Below are 19681 nucleotides of genomic sequence, written 5' to 3' on the forward strand. Positions count from 1 at the left end.
AAATATATTTTTCAAGATTAAAGCATGTTAACACATAAAGGCACAAAATACAAATATGAAACCTGAAAATGAGCATATAGTGTCCCTTTTTTAATTAAAGTTCAGATAAAGTGCCAGAGAAGTGCAGTCAATCCCTTAACCATTTCTCTACATATATTTATAACAAATAAAATCATTTTATCCTATGACAGACATCGAACAGAGAGATCTCCAGATGATTAGACTGTAGCCCTTTCCTGATCCATATTTTGTGTCTGAGCCCATTTTTTCAGCTCTGCCGTTAGTTTACTTGCTTCAGGACGGTCTTCTGGCTTCTCACGCAGCATTAACTTGATGATTTCGTTCTGCAAAAGACAATTCTACTGAGATCTTTGAACCAATAATGTTATGTTGTCTACATTATTGTTGAAGCACTACTCAACAGTATTTCTGACATAGAGAATGATATTTTCTAGAACCAGTTATCTGTTACATACAGACAGCGGCCGTTCTGTTGTGACTCCTAATGAGTGGGGGAGGAACTATTCAGATCCTTTACTAAAGAAAGAATAATAATACCACACTGTTAAAGCAGTCCATTAAGTATATTACTCAAGTTCTGCATTGAAACTCTTATTTAAGTAAATGTTTTTTGAAGGAACGCGGCTAATTGGTATTTTCATTATTAATTGATCTGCTGATTATTTTCACCATTGATGGACAGATTTTTTATTTTCTAAAGTGAGACCTTTAAATCATTGGTTTGGTTCAACCAATTTTCACAACCTCAAAATTGTATATATAAAAATAAATCAATTCCAATTATTAATATAAACATCAGCAAATCCTTATGTTTGAGAAGCTGCAACCAAATATTAAAGTTAAAAGCCTCATGACTTGAAGTACAGTAGGCCTGTAATAACAATATGTTAATTTACCTCTTTGGCAAAAGTCAGTGAAAACTCTTCAGGGAGCTTCTGACTTCTGGCATCATTCCAAACCTGGTATTCATAAAGTGATACAAGGATAAATAACAAAGAACAAATCAATACAATAAAACATTTAACAAGATGTATTAGAAGATAAATGATATCGTTCCATCCTATCTGCTATCTATAGTACACTGATTTTGCTACACACTGATAAGTAATCTACTGGTATTTCATATTCATTTATTTGTACATGATAAACATTATCCTACACAATATGGTGAAATTGTTGTGGCAAGTTATTTATCAAATTGGAAAAATGTAACACACAACACACACAGGAAAGACTCACCACTCCTCTTTCGTGGCCAGTAGAGAGTTTCCAAAGGAGTTCAAAGTATATCAACCCCAGAGCAAATATGTCCACTTTTCGGTCATAGGTCTTCCCCGTTATCTGTGATAAGAATTGCAAATAGTAAAGACAGATGAAGATGAGAAATTTGGGAGCATCGTTAACGGTGGTAGGCATAAAGGTAGCCTACCTTAGCCAAAGAGAAGAACACATTTGTTAAGACAACAATAAAGAATAATTAAAAGTTATTATCAGTCCATCTCACTTGCTCAGGAGCCATGTAAGTCGATGTTCCTCTGAGTCCAGTTCTCTCCATTAAAGCGGTGTCATCATCATCATCATCATCTTTGGTGACCATACCAAAGTCGCCGATCTTCACTTCTCCATCCACTCCAAACAGGATGTTTTCAGGCTTACCATTATTAAGAAAAACAGGAGTAAAATAATTTAAACCTAGCCCACACAAAAGGCATTAACACATTATAAAGTGAACCTAAGAGTTCAAAATGGATTTGAAAAGGTAGGTAAGGTTCAAACCAGCATTACATATCTAAGCAGTGCTTGCTTGTATTGGGTCAATAAATTGGTCTGTATTGATCAATTAATAGCCTAATGTTTGTGTAGTTGATTTCAAGGCACAAAGAGAAAACCCTATGTACCATATAGGTAGAGTCTATATCAACATTTGCCTCAGATATACACGGCAGAGTCTCACCTTTAGGTCTCTGTGGATGTGCCCCTTGCGGTGAATATATTCGACTCCACTGACTATTTGCTGAGCAATGGCTACACTTTCTTGTCTTCTCTTGGAGTCTTGCAGAGACTGAGCGTTCTTCTCATTTATCCACTTCTTAAGGGTTTTTGTTTTGCATAACTCCATCTGAATATAGAGGTACTTTGCTGATGGATCCTCTATAGACCTAAGAAAAGAGAGAGAAACATGATAATATGACTCTCTTTTTGATAAAGACACTTCTTCTTTTTATGTTTTGCTTGTGTTTATGCTTTATGAGCCATGTGCAGGTAGTCGTGGCCCAGCCTTGAATCAAAGTTATGCTTTGCATGCTGTCTATAGCCTGATCCAGGTTAGTGTATTGGACTTACTGGGAAGAGCTGAAACTGCCAGCTGAGTTTCCAGCTGTAGTGTGATCTTGGTATATTGAATCCTCCATCCAAAATGTGTAGTATCTGACGATGTTACAGTGGAGAAGCTTTGACAATGTCCCCACCTCTCGAAGAGCTTTCCTGATCCAAATGAGAACAACAATGGAATCAGTAATCAAAGTATTTGCATACATACAGCATAATGCACAGTTGATCTGTACTACTGCATACTTACTCGTTACTGCGGACAATCTTTACAGCATAACCCTGTTTCAGCCGTTTGTCTCTTGCTGCGTAAACACAACCGTAGGCCCCTTTTCCAAGACACTCAGTGATATCAAATTCTGAAGTAAACCTGTCGAGATCAACACTTTTGTTTAGGCAAAAGGGTTCTTGATTGTACAGCAATTGTTGGGAGAGATATTTAGGAGGGTTCTTTTCATACCTTGAAAGGGTGGATGTCTGATTTTCAGTATTTCCTATGATCTTGTCTTTGACAGGATGCTTAGAGGACAAAAGAATAACATAGAGTCAACATTTGGTGCCCTGCTCTCATTGTTGTATACTCTTTAATAATAACACTATTATTATTTTGCCCTCTACAGAGTAAGCAGCTTTCACAGTTTTTCACAGATTCTGACAGAGGTGGGAGAAGTACTATGAACTTGTACCTAAGTAAAAGTACCAAAGTGTAGGAGTACTCTGTTACAAGTAAAAGTCCTGCATTCAAAATGTTACTCAAGTAAAAGTACTAAAGTATTAGCATGAACATATACTTAAAGTACCTAAAGTAAAAGTACTCATTGTGCACATTGGCCCATTTCAGAATAGTATATATTATATGTTTTAATTATAATCATTGCTGCATTCTGATTCTGATTATTCTGATGATTCTGATTAGTGTTATCAAAGCTGGTAAAAGCTATTTTTAATGACTTTGTATACTGCAGGGTAGCTTGTGAATTTACTCCAGGTGTAACTAAAGTCTTATTTAAGTGTTGTTTACATTTCACATTATTAATTCAAATATGTAAAGTAACTAAAGGTAATACATAAATGTAGAAGTACACTTTTACCTCTTGTCATGATTTTAGTTTTGTGTGTTTAGTTTCCGGTCTTATTTTGAATTTCTGTTCTCCCTGTGTCTGGTCTTCCTTCCTGTGTTTGCCCTCCTGTGTCTGATTGCCTCATTGTGTTCACCTGTTGCCCTTGTGTTTCTGCCTCCCCTGCCCAGCTGTGTCTTGTCCTGTGATTACCCTTCTGTGTATTTAGTCTTGTTTTCCCCTTTGCTCCATGTTCGGTCGTTGTCTTCCTTGCACCTCCATGTTTGTCCCTGTCGGTTTTTGTCTGGATGCTTCCTCGTGCTACTGGTTTATGGATTTTAGGTTTTTTCTTGTTTGTTCATTGTCAACAGCTTTTGTTAAATAAAGCTAGCTTTTTGTTATACTTTGCACCTCTTCTCCTCATTCTGCATTTGGGTCCTGATAACCCCCAACCCTGACACCTCTGGATGTAGTGGGGTAGAAGTACAAAGAAGCAAGCGGGAAAACCTTTGGAACTCAGTATCACTGTCCAAATGTGTTATAAAATACTGCAGAGTATACATCACCCACTTTACACTTAAAAAGATGAATCAAACCCTCTCAGGCTTATGCTGCCATAGTTTTGAGGGGAGGTGTGCACCCTTGTAAATTCGGTATGGTCCTCTATTCTCAGCTGTTAAGGCCCACTGGGATGTACTTGGAAATACAGTCTGAGATATTGAACATAGATGTAGCTCTAACTCCAGCTAAACAGTGTTAAAAAATTAAACAAAATAAATAATAACAACAAAATATATATGTTTTGGATTAAAACCATGTACTGATGCAAGGCCATGTGCATGCATGTGTTCCAGCATAGGCTGTTTAACTTGTTATATCTGTCTTGTAAGACATATAATAAAATCTAATCAAAAAAGATTGTGGTATAAAGAACATACCTGATCCTTGGAAGAGTTTGATGAATCTGTGAATATTCCAGAGCCACTTGTACTCGTGGACATGCTTTGTGACGATGAAATAGACTCTCTAAAGAACATAATGAGAGGCATTGTTACAGCTTTCCAGCGTTAAGCTATACAATCTGTTTCAATAATAGGATAAATAAGTGCCTTACAGTGAATTTGACAACCTGGTTGGGGTATCACTTTCAGACTCTAAGGGCATCTATACAAAAAAAAAGATAATTGTTAGAATGTAGCATGTTCCAAATCAAATAATGTACCTCTTGGAGCCCTTTTCAACATCATGTTTATTATTGAATGTCACCACGGTCAGATGCTGGAAAAACAGACCTGAGCTTGGGAAGGGTTTGTTGAATCTTCGAATGTTATTGAGGGACTTGTACTTGTTGACGTTCTTTGTGACGATGCCTCATACGAACCCCTAGGGGAATACAAGGACAGACATGAGTAAAGCCTTCTTAGTATTTCACTCCATGTTCTGCTTTCATACCAATGGCAATAATGCAAAATTCATACAGGGGAGCAGCGAAGTGCCTCTTGCAGCAATAACTAAATGTTTCTGCGGGTGTGAGGCTATTTATTTCTGTCACTATGTGTCACTAATAAATATAGAAGAGGAGGATGAAACCATATGTAATAGTCACACATACATGCACACAGCACACAAAGTGACATTTCACCTCTGCATTTAACCCATCTAAGAACTAGGATTGTACAGCGCCCGGGGAGCAATGGGGAGTGGGGGGGAAGTCCGGTGTCTTGCTCAAGGGGACCACAGCATGGCTCAGGAGGGGAACTGGGACCCTCTCCACAGTCCAAGCCCCTACTGACTGAGCCACTGGCGGACAAATCATTCCAATGTGAACTGAAAATGCATCCTCCATTTTGTTTTAGATCAATGCATTAGGGTTTGCTGCCTGAACATTCCAGCCACACTAGCCCGCAAAAAGTTAAACTATCCCCAACTTTGCTGCAAATTCTCAAAAGCTGAGGTTGGAGCGGCACGCGCAGCTTTACGCATGAATGCTTGCCACAGTCAGCACTTTACCACTCCCAGGTGTGAATTCAGAGTAAGTGCTTTACAGGGGAGTTGATGGCGTTGACAACACAGGCAGTGCACCACCTTCAGACACTGTTGATCTGATGGACACCTAAAATGAAAGAGAAGGGGTTTGACATAACATTAGACATTATCAGAAGAAAAGAGGCTATACAATACATTAAATCCATCAAACAGAACAAATGAAATGCCTTGCTTGTATGTTTAATTTAAAGGGCTGACTTGTATATGGTCTCTGAGAGCATTAAGCTGCTTTCACAGCACCAGCAGTAAAAAGGCTTTGCACTGATGTTGCCGTTGTGTTTCTATGGAAAAGGCAGTGCCGCCCCACCAGGAGGAAGTGCTCCCCTCGGCATCGGGCACCACCCGTAAATAGTTTTCAGCGATGCGCTCAAAGTTAAAATGATTTCAACTATAACCTAATTTACTGCTAACCGTTTGACACACAACCAACCTGATGACAGCCGTATAAAATAAACTTAACTAACAGTTTTCACTGCAAAGATCTGTGCCCAACTTCGCGGTGAGCAAAGAGAAAATTGTGTACCATGTGAATGCAGCTTTAGGGAAATTAAACCACTACTTTTCTGCTTAACTACCCTTAGCTTCCAGTTAAGTACACCTTGCTATCACCGTTGTATTAAACTATTTTATAATATATATAATATTATATTGTGGAGTGGACCTATTAAACTTCAATTGAGGATTTTTGAGGATTTAAAGAAGTACACAATATAAAATACCTTGCTGTCCCAGTCTGACTGCTCTTGAAGGTCAAACCAGGCGAGTTTAGCTGCATTTTGTTTGGCTTCCTTTTTAGTCCTTCCCTCAGCCACAGGATACTTCTTGCCGTTGATTGTTAATTTGTAGGAATATCTGTGTTTTTTTGAAAAAATGTTGTTTAGAACAGGAAATCAATGAAGAGTTAGCATTGAATGACTTTAGTGTCTATTCAGGTTACAGAAGTTCAGGTTCTTACTGAGGCTCATGGGCTGGTCCCAATCTTTTGTCTTCGATGAATGTATAGTGGTGGTTTTTTTTCTGACAGTAGTGGTCAACTAATCCAATGAAATTATGTTCAGAGCTGTTGTCCTGAGAGTTGACACTGAGGCTTCTTGTCTTATTACTGTAATAAACAAGAGACATTTAACACAGATGAAGACATGAAAATAAAACATTGCACTGGCTTTGTGATTTACTCACCAGATATCAGAATAATTTTGATTTGGTTCCTGCTTTTGTTGAGCTGGGTTGTAATTCTCAACTGCAGTCTGGAGAACAAAAATGCTATGTCACACCCTACAGCAGATGTTTAGGCCTATGATTGGTATTTTACCTTTAATAATAGGGGCTTGTTAAAAATAGAGGACGGAAAATCTTACTGTCGCAACTCATACCTGATGTGTGCACTCTGACAAGTCTCTCAGGGCATTTTTAGCAGCATCTTGCTTGGCTTCCTTTTTCGTCTTCCCCACACCTTCAGGATAGACTTTACCATTCAGGACTACCCTCTGGGTGAATCTGTAGAGCAATTGTCAAACATTATGTTATTCATTTATTTAAATAATGTTTGTGGGGTTGGGGTGCATTAAATCAGTTGATTCTGCACACTAGTAACCATCCATGTTGTAAATTGTGAGCAATCATTTATGCCTAATTTACTCTACTCCTTTAAGCCCCATAAAAAATATGGGCGACTGCTTTAAAATGATCTCAATTGAATTGGCTACTATCAGGAAAATTACTTCAGGGAAATACAGTCAATTACAAATATATATATATGTGATTCTATAATTTAGGGTGCATTTCACATCAACAAAACAGTACAAAGAAAGTGTTCTTTCTCAATAGAACAATCAGTGGTTCAAGTTAGTATATTCCTCAGTGTAACATATCCACTGGTTGCAAAGCTTAAACATTTTTTTATTTTATTTTATATAAATGTAATAACTGTTACTACAGTTATTACAGTACTGGGTAACTTAGTTGACAGGTAACCTAGTTGACAATTTCCCTATTTTGACCCATCATTTCAATGGTAGGCCTTGCTTGGATGACCACATGTCATTTTCTTGAACAGGTTAACATCACATTTGAACATATAATTGAATTAAAATCATTAAACAATTGTAAACCATAACAATGTACGTAACATTGTTGATTGTCAATGAGTATATTAATTGACCATGTGCTATTATACATAAAATATTGTAAAAAATTAGAGGACAATCACCACAGTGTGTTCAAAATGTCTGCCAAAGAGGAACATGGCATCATGTGATGCTGGTGACATGGTATTGGGACAAACCATTTTTGAGTTAAATGGGGAAGTTCTGTTAGTAACATAGTTGACAGAACTTTTGCGGACATTCATATATTAAGATATTTAAATTATTTAAAGGAGGAAATCAATTAAAAATATGTTATTATTCTTTAGTATTTAGACTTTTGAAATAAATGAATACTTTTTTTTATTTACTTTAATGGTTTTTATTCATTATTTTGAAACCAAGACACCCTCAACTGAAAAACGGACAGAGCAAAAACTGACAATTTAAGAACATCATGACACATTTCAAGGTAAATAAAGCATAGGATGCACATAATGTTTGTGTGATATTATAACATGCTTTCCAATAATAGGCAAAATATGATATTTTTGAAGAAAATAGTTGGAATAATTATAATTATCATCAATGGACATCAATGGACATGGAATGTACCCTAAATTGTAGAATCACTAAAAAACATATTATGTATACTGTATACGTCCTTATATACTGCTCTTTTTAATTTACATGTTGCCCCTGGGACAAATACTGAGGAGCCATAACATCAACTTCCACACATATGCCGATGATACACAGATTTACTTCCAAACGGCCCCGGATAAACATACTGTATGGCACTTTCAAAAGTCTCAAGATGTTATTCTATCTATACGGCGCTGATCTTACCAATGTAGACCAACCCAAACGTAGTTTAATGATTCTTTAAGGAGTTTTTTTTCTTTGAGAAGTCCAATAACCTTGATATTGAACCACTACCGTTCCGACAGAATAATATACTGTAGCTACACAGGAAGACTTAAGCATAACTCACGGGTACCAGAAATGTTATTAAACTTACTGTTTATCACGGTTTGGGCCACCAAAGCCAAGGTCCTCATATTGAAGTAAAAACTTTTTTTTCTGTGCGTACTCATTCAGTCTGGAAACAGCACTTACACTTTCCATCTTAAATTACGTCAGAATTCGATCCTAAATTACATAAAACGATAAGATCGAAGTACACCTCTCACAGCAGCTCTTTGGTTTCCCATTTTGTTCTATTTTTGCTGCAGTATGTATCCTGCATAATATCCTTGATGCTTCGATTCAGCTGACTTTGGATACAGCTGAGTTTCGATTTCCTCGTTTTACAGTAAACGTCATAACGTTACGTGGCTTGACAATACGGATACATGAATCCAGACAAACAACAAAACCTACACTGTTATATGTATATTTATTATATATTAAATGTGTGGCACCTGATTTAGGTACATTGACGTTTTGGATTTGATCGTTTGTTTATTACGTTTAGATATTTTATTTCATTATACATCTCATTGCATTTATTCTAACCTGACATCTGCTTTCCTACTGTACATACTTTACTCTTAAATTAATGTCCATTGATTTATTGAATGTCACTGCTTTATAAATACACCAAAAACCCCAAACTTGGCACCACTCGTAAAAGATGTTTTAACCTAACTTACACAAGACATTTGAACCTAATTTACACACCCTATCTTACACAAGACCTTTTAACCTAACTTACACACCCTATCTTACACAATAAATGTTAACCTAACTTACACAAGACTGCTGACACAATCCCTTACACACAGGGTTTATTGTTGGTTTATGCACCCACTGTCTCAGTATGACTCTTGCCATAGCCACAACGGCCATGCCCAGTACCTGGCTGTGGGGTTGGGCACAGGTTAGGCAGGTTTGGAAAGTTTGTTGTTGTTACATGAATGTTGTCATGTCAGCCAAATGACACATATATAGATGGTGGTTAAATGTGTGTGTGCGATTGTGATGTTAACACTTTTATTGGCAAGGCTTTGATTTTTAATGTGCAACACTAAGGAACCTACTTAGGCCAGTGTGAAATGATTTGGTGGAGCTGGTGGAGCATGTAGGTGCAGCTTTTCCTAAACTAATATGTGTGTAATTGTAACAAATTATAGAAATGCCAGGTTCAAATCCTGGTGGGAGCTTTACAATGCTGACTTGACCAAGTTACCATCTTGGTAGTAGTGGCAATTCTCCAACCATGGAGAACATTTCAGTACATGATGCAGCTAACACAACAACTCAGTACAGTTTACTGAGCACTGAAAAAAGGTCACCGGAACCTCGATAGTATGCTAGGTAGTTGATTGTGCTAAAAGCCTCTGACCTATGACGTTCAAGTTTAACATGTAAACTACATAAAAGGAACGTGCTACTTATTGCACGAAATACCCACATAAAGACCCCTTTCACACACATTGGTCCTAGGAATGAGTCCACATTACCATTCCTGCTACATCTCAAATCATGATGATATTAGAGCCCTTGAAATGTGTCACAACAATCAAACACGTGGAGAGAAATAGAGATGTCTATATGTATATACTTTTGGAATGCATACTGCCAAAGTAATTAGCCAGGACATGATTATTTGTTAAAACTAAATACATGTCAAATCTAATTTAAAAACAGAAGGGAAGTCTTTCGTGAGAGATTATAAGATATAGTAATACAAAAAAGCTGCTGTTTGTTTTGGCTAACTCATGCATGATATTTGTCACCCATATTTTTTACCATTATTTTATTCTCAAACTTAACATATTTAGTACAAAACAAAAGATGTAATACATACATTTGACCATCCCAGCATTGAATACAATGTCAACTGTTGACACAGAAATAACCAGCACATGATTATTTAAAACAGCTGGACAGATGTGAAATATGTGAGTTACTAAAATGATGATACAATTGGATTTCCCATTCCAATCTTTGATTATTAGACCCATCATTTTTAATTTGCATGGTAAATGATTTGAACTCCTGTAAGTGCATACAGGACAGTGCTAAGTTGAAGTTCAGATAAATCACTGTTTAAGTGCAGTACATTAACCATCCGTCAATAAATATTAATAACATCACCTAAACAGTATATCAAATATGTTCATCAGATGACAGACAGATCTCATTACCCTCATAAGACTTGTCACAATTCGTTGTGATAATCACACAGTTGCCCTTTTCTGAGGCTCATTTTCTGTCTGAGCCAACTTGTCCAGCTGTTCCTTCAGATCACTTGCTTGAGGTCGCACCTCTGGCTTCTCATGCAGCATTTTCTTGATGATTAGGTTCTGCAAAAAACAACACCTTTAACTGAGATCTGTCTACAAACACTATTGTGTTGCCATGCTACAACGTTTCAAACAAAACAACTGAGATTGATATCTTGTAAAATACTTGTATTTGTTCTGCTTGTTATTAGTATAAACAGCAGCAGTTCTGTTTAACTCCCCCAGCTATAGAGATGGACAGCTGTTGTAACGGGGCAAAACTGTGTAAAAAAGTACTGCCTCATGTGGGAACTAATTTACTGCAGATAATAATTGATAATAAGAACATTGTAATATACCTCTTCTTGGAAGGCCCGTGAAAAGTCTGTCGGGAGAATCTGTTTTCTTGCATGTTGTAAAACCTGGTATTCATGCAGTGATAAAAGGATGAAAGAACATGTTAGTTAGCCTGAATCAAACGAATGATTCAACAACAATTGAGTTGAATGTTGCACACAAGAAGAGAAAAGCCGACAAATGATTGTAACATTCTTGCGGCAAGTCTTTGTCTGTATACTTCACCTCTCCTCTTTCATGGCCAGAAGAGACTTTCCACAGGAGTTCCAAGTATATCAACCCCAGAGCAAATATGTCCACTTTTCGATCATATGTCTTCCCCACCTTTTGTGAAATAATAAAAACACAGAATTGCCTGATGTTATACTAATATAACTCATAGGGAAAGATTAGCAAGTCATGCTAATTAAGTAAATGAAGTTTTGGCTTCAAGTTCTGTTTCATGGCTTATGTTTGTAGATACACTTAATTCACAGTTTGTTCTATTGGCAATAAAGTTCTTACATATTTTACTTTCACCTTTAATACTATCAATCAACTGGCTGTTATCTCAAAACTGTAACTGGTACTGGATTCGTATTTAGTAAGATGTGTAATTTCTACTTTATCTTTCATATTTTTATGAATTACTTCTTAATTCATATTCAGCTACCTTTGGCTCTTTACCTGCTGTAACAAATGTACATTTCCCCTCTGTTGGATGAATAAAGGTATTCTGATTCTGATATTTCATTGTACAGCTCTCACTGCCAACAGTAAGAAAAGGTTTGGCTGCGCTAAATAAACAATAGAGCATAGAGTGGTGCAGTGATGTTGTATTTCCGTAGGCCCATCCAAATGTGAGCATCGCAAGGGCTTCCTCAACAAAAGCAATGTGATTTTTGCTTAGTGTCACCTCCGCTCAGCTGAAGGAGGACTCGTGATAAAGTCTAGTTACTTGTTAGCAACCACCATCTCTATGACACATACAGTACAAGCTTTCAACCTTCACCAGTGGGGAATTTACTGATGTATTTTCTGTCGTAGAACAAAACGTAAACATATTTTCAGTTTGTGTTAACCACAGACCTGATTTCAGGAATCTTTGACATGTTCAACATTTTTTTACTTCGAGGCGAGGGAACCGGAAATGGTAAAAAGCAAACTAATTTGCAGGTTTTAGGAGTCTTTCCTGCACCGCTCTATTGTGCTAGGCATATATAGTAATAGTTACTAAAGGTATAGTTGAAAATAATTAGTCCACCTAATTAAAACCAGTCGAAGGACATATTTGTTCAAATGAATACAGAAGAATTAAGAGTTTTTGCCAGAATAGATCATCTCACTTGTTCAGGGGCCATGTACGATCTGGTTCCTCTGTTCTCTGTTCTGTCCATCAAAGCGTCATCATCTCTGGTGACCAGACCAAAGTCACCAATCTTCACTTCTTTATCATCCAGTCCAAACAGGATGTTGTCAGGCTTCACAGAAAGAAAAACAATTGAAACAAATTAACACATAAGGAAGAAAATTAGAAGCTTGAAAAACAGTACTTAAGGGCTAAACCAGCATTCTATCTTTAACCACATGTGGGTCACATTCAGAAGAGTGTTCAATCTGATAAGATATCTTTAGGCTTCTGCTAATCACGAATGATCCTCCCAACATTCTTTATCATTCTTGTTGCATTTTTCTGTCTGATAGATTTTTCCCTTTAGACGATCAAAGCAGGGAGTAAAAGATTGTATTACTTTTATTCTCATTCTAATTTAAATGACTATTCACATGTAATATTAGGTGAACTGAAGCTTCTAGCAAAAATAATGTCTTGTGCTTCGAGCATTTTGGGGCAGGATCTTGCCTAATAGTTTTAAAAATAATCATGGTGTTATTGTTGTTGAGAGGCAAACCTAGTACCCTAGCATCTTTATGACTGGACTGCACAAGGATCACTGGTTTCCAAGAGAGGTCTGATTGTATAGAAGTTCATAGAAAAATTAGCCTGCTTCGCATTGATGTACTACCTCAGTAAATATATTCCTGATGACTTTATGGATTAGATTGCTAGTTTTAAGTCTTCTTCAACACAGAATGATGTTCATTTAGTAAATTATGATGCCATTTGCAGCAGCATATGCTTTAGGCCTGGCTTATTCTAAAATGTTGGTCACCTAACAATGGCTTGTTATTCTACCAATTATTTTGTTACACTGCAGTCTGGTCTCACCTTTAGGTCTCTGTGGATGTGCCGCCTTGAGTGAATATATTCAACTCCACTGACTATTTGCTGAGCAATGGTTAGACTTTCTTGTCTTCTCTTTGTGTCTTGCGGAGACTGAGTGTTCTTCTCATTAATCCATTCCTTAAGTGTTTTCCTTTTGCATAACTCCATCTGAATATAGAGGTACTTTACAGATGGATCATCTGTAGACCTAGAAAGACAGAAGAAATTTTTTTATAAAAATACTCTCCTCTGACTTAAAAGGTAGACTTGAATGTTATATAGGCCTATACACAATTCAGAATATTGAATATAGCAGTAAAATACTATTTGAAATGATAAGATATAGTAATGAGCAATATAAGGTAATATAAGGGGAGGTGTGTGGCGCAGTGGAGTAGTGCGTTGGTGTTCGGATCAGGGGAGCACAGGTTCAAACCCCACTGCAGTCAGCATGTCGTTGTGTCCCTGGGCAAGACACTTCACCCCAAATTGCTCCTGTGGGGATTGCCCACAGTATTGAGTATGTAAGTCGCTTTGGATAAAAGCGTCTAACATGTAATGTAATGTCTCTTCTCTGTGTGTTGTAATCCGAGCTTCTCTGTTCTTTGGTTTATTGCTGGGATAGCTACGAGTGCCTGTTAGTACCTGTTATCTATGGACTTACGTTATCTCTGATAAAGGTTTCCCAACCATAGACTGTATACAGTGTACAGTCCCAACATGGAAGCGTTACACCCACCCTCCACTTTCCCTCTTTGTTAGCTCTGTCAGCTCCTTTGCCGTAGTATGTACTGCTAATGATGTTAGCACCATTAGCAGCTAGCCGTCTGCTCAACCATCCCCATGTCGAGAGCTGTGTTCAGGTATTCCTGGCCCTGACTCTGAATGAAAGATATGCTTTAAATGCTATATATATATATATATCGCCTGTTTAAGGTTAGGACGTGGACATTACTGGGCATCGCTGTAACCGCCAGCTGAGCTTCCAGCTGAGGTGCCGTCTTCGTATCTTGTATCCTCGATCCAACAATTGAAGTATCTTATGACATTATGGTGGAGGAGGTCTGATAATGTCCCCACCTCTCGAAAAGCTTTCCTGATCCAAAGGAGAAGAACCATGGAATCAGTAAACAACATATTTACATACATACTGCATAATGCACAGTTGAAACTTACTGCATACTTACTTGTCACTGCGTACAATCTTTACAGCATAATACTTCTCCTCTAGTTTACGCCTTGCTTTGTAAACCGAACCGTAGGCTCCACTGCCAAGATACTCAATGGGATCAAAGTCTGAAGTAAACCTGTCGAGATCACCACTATTATTTAGGAAAAAAGGGTTCTTGATGGTAGATCAATAATTGGCAGAGATTTATTTTTACAGTATATATACCTTGACGGGGTGGATGTCTTCTTTTTGACAGCATGCTTAAAGGATAAGATAAACACATAGATTCAACATTTTGAACTGTGCTCTGATTATGACGTTGTATTCTCTTTAATAATTACACAAACATTCTGTTGCCCTCTCCGCATATAGAGTATTTGAATATAGCTAATAATACCTGATCATTGGAAGAGTTTGATGAATCTGTGAATATTTCAGAGCCCGAGGACATGCTTTGTGATGATTCAAGAGACTTCCTAGAGGAACATAATGAGAGGCAGGTACAGCTTTTTTAAGCAATAAGCTATACACTCAATAGTGATTCAATAATAGGCTAAATAAGTGCCTTACAGTGAAGTCGACAACCTGGATGGTGCACCATTTTCAGACCCTAAGGGCATCTACACAAAAAAAGCAGTTAATTGTTAGAATGTAGCATGTTCTATAAGATGATATATTTGAAGCCCTGTTGAAAGATCACATCAAATTATTTAATGTGATTTTCCCAACTGTCTGATTTGCTTTTACAATTCTGAGAAAACATACCTGAGCTCTGGAAGGGTTGGATGTATCTGTGAATTGTATTGAACAACTTGTACTCGCTGACGTTCTTTGTGATGATGCCTCATGGGACTCCCTAGGGGAATACAAGGATAGACATGAGTACAGCTTTTTCTCTGTTATATCATGTTCCGCTCTAATCACAATACCGCCAAATTCCAACATGTATCCTTCATTTTTTCTTTGTTTATTTCCATTTCACGTGATTCAGGCGAGAATACATTCTTAGTCATTTAGAACGACACATCAGAGGATGCGCTGCGGGTACTTTCTAGCTGTGTTTCGCCGCAAAAAGTTCAACTATTCCAAACTTAAATCTTTTTCAGACATTGCAGGACAAAGGCCCCACTTTGTCTCTCCATGCTGAGAAGTCAAAGTGCCTTACAGTGGAGTTGATGATGATGATGATGATGATGATGGCGGTGCACCATCCTCCGACAGTGTTGATCTGACAGACACCTGAAATGCAAGGAAAAGGTGTGTTAAACATCATCTTGGGGGAAAAAGGCCATTGCCTTGAATAAAAATAATAAAATGTATTTCCTCTAGCAGAAAAAAAATGTCTTGCTTGATTGTTTTATGCAAAGGTTTTTTCAAAATAAAAGCTGTACAGCGGCTGAAAGCACCAGGAAATATAAACTACCCTTGAGTGCCAGTTTAATAAACTGGCAATTGAGTGTATATTTCATGGTGAAGTACATCAATATAAATACCTTGCTGTCCCAATCTGTCTGTTCTTTAAGAGCAGACCAGGTAAGTCGAGCTGCATTTTGTCGGGCTTCTTTGGCACTCCTACCCTCAGCCACAGGGTACTCCTTGTCGTCTATTATTAATCTGTAGAAGAATCTGTGTTTTTTTTAAAAGATGGAAATAATTTAGATCAGAATGTTAAAATGTTAATGTTGTTTAAATATCTCTTATCATACTATTTTTAGGCATATATTATGGGTCTCAGATATATACAAATATATAAAAAAACATGTCTATGATGTGTTTTGCTCAAAATACCAAACAGATCATGCATTTTAGACATCCCTCATATCCCTCTGTTTCAGCCCTGTTAGAGAATTGCTGATTCTGGGTCAGTAGCTGCTGGCCCCGCCCCCCTTTTATACATGTTTATGTATAAAAGACATGAAAAAGTAGATTTTGCATAATAGGTGACCTTTAAGAGTTACCATAGAGTGTCTGTAGTGTCTATTCAGGTAACAGTGGTTCTGGTTCATACTCACTGAGGAATATGAGCTGGACCGTCTCTCTTCACTTCAACGAATGAATGGCAGAGTTTTTTTGTCTGACAGTAGTGGTTAACCAATCCAATGAAATTATGTTTAGAGCTGTTGTCCTGAGAGTTGACACTGAGGCTTCTTGTCTTATTACTGTAATAAACAAGAGATATTTAACACAGATGAAGACATGAAAATAAAACATTGCACTGGCTTTGCGATTTACTCACCAGATATCAGAATCATTTTGGTTTAGTTCCTTTTTTTGTTGAGCTGATGTAGGGTTGTAATTATCATCTGCAGTCTTGACAATAAAAAAATACATATTGAGATATTCACCCAGAGGACTATGTCCTGCTGAGTAAGTGACTACCTTTAATAATAGGGGGTTGTTAAAAATAGAGGACAACAAATATTACTGTCTCAACTCATACCTGATGTGTGCCCTCTGACAAGACTCTCAGGGCATTTTTAGCAGCATCTTTCTTGGCTTCCTTTTTCGTCTTCCCCACACCTTCAGGATAGTCTTTACCATTCAGGACTACCCTCTGGGTGAATCTGTAGTGGAATTGTCATGTTTCTGTTATTCAGGCAGACTTGAAATAATGTTGGTGGGGTTGGGGTGAATTAAGTTACATCTGCACACTATTATTAAGCCTCTACTCCCCCAAGTAGTAGGTGCTAAAGCCCTCTTCAATGGTGATTGTATTAATAAGCGTACATTTAACACAGTACATTTACAAACTCATACTTATTTTTGAGGATCCTATTCTATGTAACTTTTTACCACTCCTCTATTGCATTTACCTCACCACAATATACTATTTTTTTTTAAGATATTGCAGAATACAGGTCTTAGCAGGTCTGGATCAGAATAAATGGGACCTGTAGCCCAATTGGACCTAAACCAGTTTGGTAAGACAACCTATATTCTGTTATTTAGCCAAACAGATCAACATCATGAAACATAGAGGACAAAAAGTGAAAGTTTATGCTCAACCTACTTGACTTCCATTCAAATCTATTATGTCACTTCCTGAAAATAATGTCAATTGAATTTGCATGGAACTAATTAACAGAGAGAAAACTTACTTCAGGGAAACAGTAAGTAAGTCACCATAACAATAATTAAAACAACTATAGTTGTTCCTAGACCATTTTTAGTATTTTATGGGCTTATTGTTTGTGTAGAAGCACTGGGGCCATGGAAAGAAAACATGTACCCCTTAAGGAGCTCGTTAAAGAAAAAACAACGTATATTACTTTACGATTATTTGATAATAAGGAAGTCAATTTCTGATTTCCCATGAGTACAGTAGCTCAATAACGTTGATACATAACCACTCCCACTGCTGCAATGTAATGTACTGTAGCTATACCGATTTGCATAACCCACCGGTAACAAATGTTAAATTACTTACGTTTTGCAGTGGTCTGGGCCATCAGGTGGAGACTCCCTGTAGTCCAGAGTACATCTTTTTTTATGTGCGTACTCGTTGAGTCTTGCGACAGAATTCTCACTTTCCATCTTAAATTATTTAACCGTCGAACTTTGATCTTTAATTACATAAAACTGTGAGAACAAAGTTCAATCTCACAATACTTGTTTATGTCTCATTCCAGCCTTGTCCCTTCTGCAGTCCTGCGCTATCTGTGCTCTCTTTCGATTCAGCTGACTCTTGATACAAGTAAGTTTCGATTTCCTCGTTTTCAACGTCATTCACGTAAGGTTACGCTGCTCGACTCGTGTTTGATTCATTACTGGTGATGACAGACAACAAATAGTAATATTGTTTCGCTTTAAATAAAGTATAGTCCATGATTCGAGTTCAACCCTTTGAATGTTATCGTTTTAGGCAATGTTTAGATCGATGCCTTATTGTATTTTATATTTAACTGTCTGCATCTAATTGAATTAAAATTGAAAAAAATGTTTGACACTGGAATATGATATTATTCCAGGGTTTATTATATTATTATAATATGTCCATAAACGTGCTGTGAAAGAGACCAACAGTCAATATTTACGTACTACTGCTGGCAAAAATGCAGAAATGTGTCATTTGGCAAAAAGTTAATCTGTCCAGTGGAGTGCACACAATGTCTCAGGGTGGGGGCAACACTTTTCACAAGGGACACCCCTTACAAGGTATAGTGTTTATTTTATAAGGTCACACCATGTTTAATCAGAGCTACACTGTTGCCATAGTCAGACAAAAGTTTGCATGCTTACCCAGGGCCTGCCTGGTGCTACCTGGCTGTTAGGTTAAGGTTAAGGTTAAGCAGGTTTGGGAAGTTTCCAGTAAATGTGTTGTGACACTTGTCACGTGTCAGCCAAATGAATTTGATATTAATGCTTTCAAGTAAGCTAGACAGTCACAATAAGAAAACTTTATTGATCAAACTGGGAATTGGGCTAAATTGTTTTTTTGTCCCATTCTTGAATATACATTTATAAAAAGAAATAAGTATTATTAAAATTAGTGCATTGTATTACTATAATGTAACATATTTAACAACAATACATACAGGATCGCTGTACTCTGTGTAGTGACAATTAAGGAATATAATGTAATCTGATCTAATATGTGAAAACAGAGGTAAGAACTGAAAGTGTTTGGCTCTGTCTTTGTTAGCATGTGACAGGTTTCTGATGAGTCAAACTAACACACCTACCTTAATGACACTCCTGATATTACAATGATGAGTTGGTCGATATTACCATCTTATTGTGATTGCTAAAAAAGAAAGGCATTCCAGTCACAATCACAGACACCACTAATATTAAAGTCATAGCAATAGCCATGTAGCTGCAGCCACAGAGGGCGCACCCAATTTGGCTTTGGTTGAAGACAGTAGGAATACTGCTTGTCTGTCACACTGGGACTTAAAGTAGTCACAGGACAACTTTGGCCAATCATACGGGATGGACATTTAAATGACAAAACTGAGACATACAAGTGTCTCCTTAAGACATATCATGGGTAAAGAGAGCTTTCTGCTAATTTCTGCACGGCACTTTCACTCTCTGCTAATACCTACCACAAAGCTGGATTACACCTGGCAGTGGTTGACCAGTTATACCTCCTATTATCTTAACCTTTAAATGTTTATTCGACCTGAACATTTAAAAAACTTGATTTAGAAAGAAAAACACTCACATATTGAGTGTTATTC

General features: G+C 37.2%; 2 protein-coding genes across 2 annotated transcripts; both read right to left on the reverse strand.

The window, feature by feature from the left end:
- On the reverse strand, positions 1–8855 carry LOC117499827 (interferon-induced, double-stranded RNA-activated protein kinase-like). The gene is made up of 17 exons (XM_034152468.1): positions 8559–8855; positions 6827–6950; positions 6633–6700; positions 6409–6555; positions 6173–6305; positions 5453–5520; positions 4700–4790; positions 4522–4571; positions 4346–4433; positions 2810–2868; positions 2600–2719; positions 2365–2505; positions 1976–2180; positions 1526–1672; positions 1261–1362; positions 918–980; positions 1–344 (listed from the first exon to the last, which is right to left on the reverse strand). Exons 1-17 carry the CDS (start codon positions 8663–8665, stop codon positions 219–221), a joined length of 1839 nt encoding a protein of 612 aa, XP_034008359.1. The 5' UTR covers positions 8666–8855; the 3' UTR covers positions 1–218.
- A 1426-nt stretch (positions 8856–10281) lies between these two features.
- Positions 10282–18180, reverse strand: LOC117499828 (interferon-induced, double-stranded RNA-activated protein kinase-like). Its single transcript, XM_034152469.1, has 17 exons — positions 17926–18180; positions 16939–17062; positions 16735–16808; positions 16511–16657; positions 15992–16124; positions 15664–15737; positions 15264–15354; positions 15069–15118; positions 14896–14974; positions 14724–14758; positions 14515–14634; positions 14283–14423; positions 13331–13535; positions 12450–12584; positions 11350–11448; positions 11127–11189; positions 10282–10848 (listed from the first exon to the last, which is right to left on the reverse strand). Exons 1-17 carry the CDS (start codon positions 18030–18032, stop codon positions 10723–10725), a joined length of 1803 nt encoding a protein of 600 aa, XP_034008360.1. The 5' UTR covers positions 18033–18180; the 3' UTR covers positions 10282–10722.
- Between the last annotated feature and the right edge of the window lie 1501 nt (positions 18181–19681).

This window comes from Trematomus bernacchii, unplaced genomic scaffold (genome assembly GCF_902827165.1).
Source record: "Trematomus bernacchii unplaced genomic scaffold, fTreBer1.1, whole genome shotgun sequence".
Taxonomy (NCBI): domain Eukaryota; kingdom Metazoa; phylum Chordata; class Actinopteri; order Perciformes; family Nototheniidae; genus Trematomus; species Trematomus bernacchii.

What these genes read in the sequence shown, in the direction of transcription:
- LOC117499827 (XM_034152468.1), bottom strand. Translation starts at nt 8,665, where the DNA reads ATGGAAAGTGTAAGTGCTGTTTCCAGACTGAATGAGTACGCACAGAAA. An exon ending in AAGATTGTCCGCAGTAACGA is followed by an intron (nt 2,506 to 2,599) that starts GTAAGTATGCAG and finishes CATTTGGATCAG; the next exon opens with GAAAGCTCTTCGAGAGGTGG. An exon ending in CTTACATGGCTCCTGAGCAA is followed by an intron (nt 1,363 to 1,525) that starts GTGAGATGGACT and finishes TTCTTATCACAG; the next exon opens with ATAACGGGGAAGACCTATGA.
- LOC117499828 (XM_034152469.1), bottom strand. Translation starts at nt 18,032, where the DNA reads ATGGAAAGTGAGAATTCTGTCGCAAGACTCAACGAGTACGCACATAAA. An exon ending in AGACAGATTGGGACAGCAAG is followed by an intron (nt 15,738 to 15,991) that starts GTATTTATATTG and finishes CTTGCATTTCAG; the next exon opens with GTGTCTGTCAGATCAACACT. An exon ending in TCCAGGTTGTCGACTTCACT is followed by an intron (nt 14,975 to 15,068) that starts GTAAGGCACTTA and finishes ATGTTCCTCTAG; the next exon opens with GAAGTCTCTTGAATCATCAC.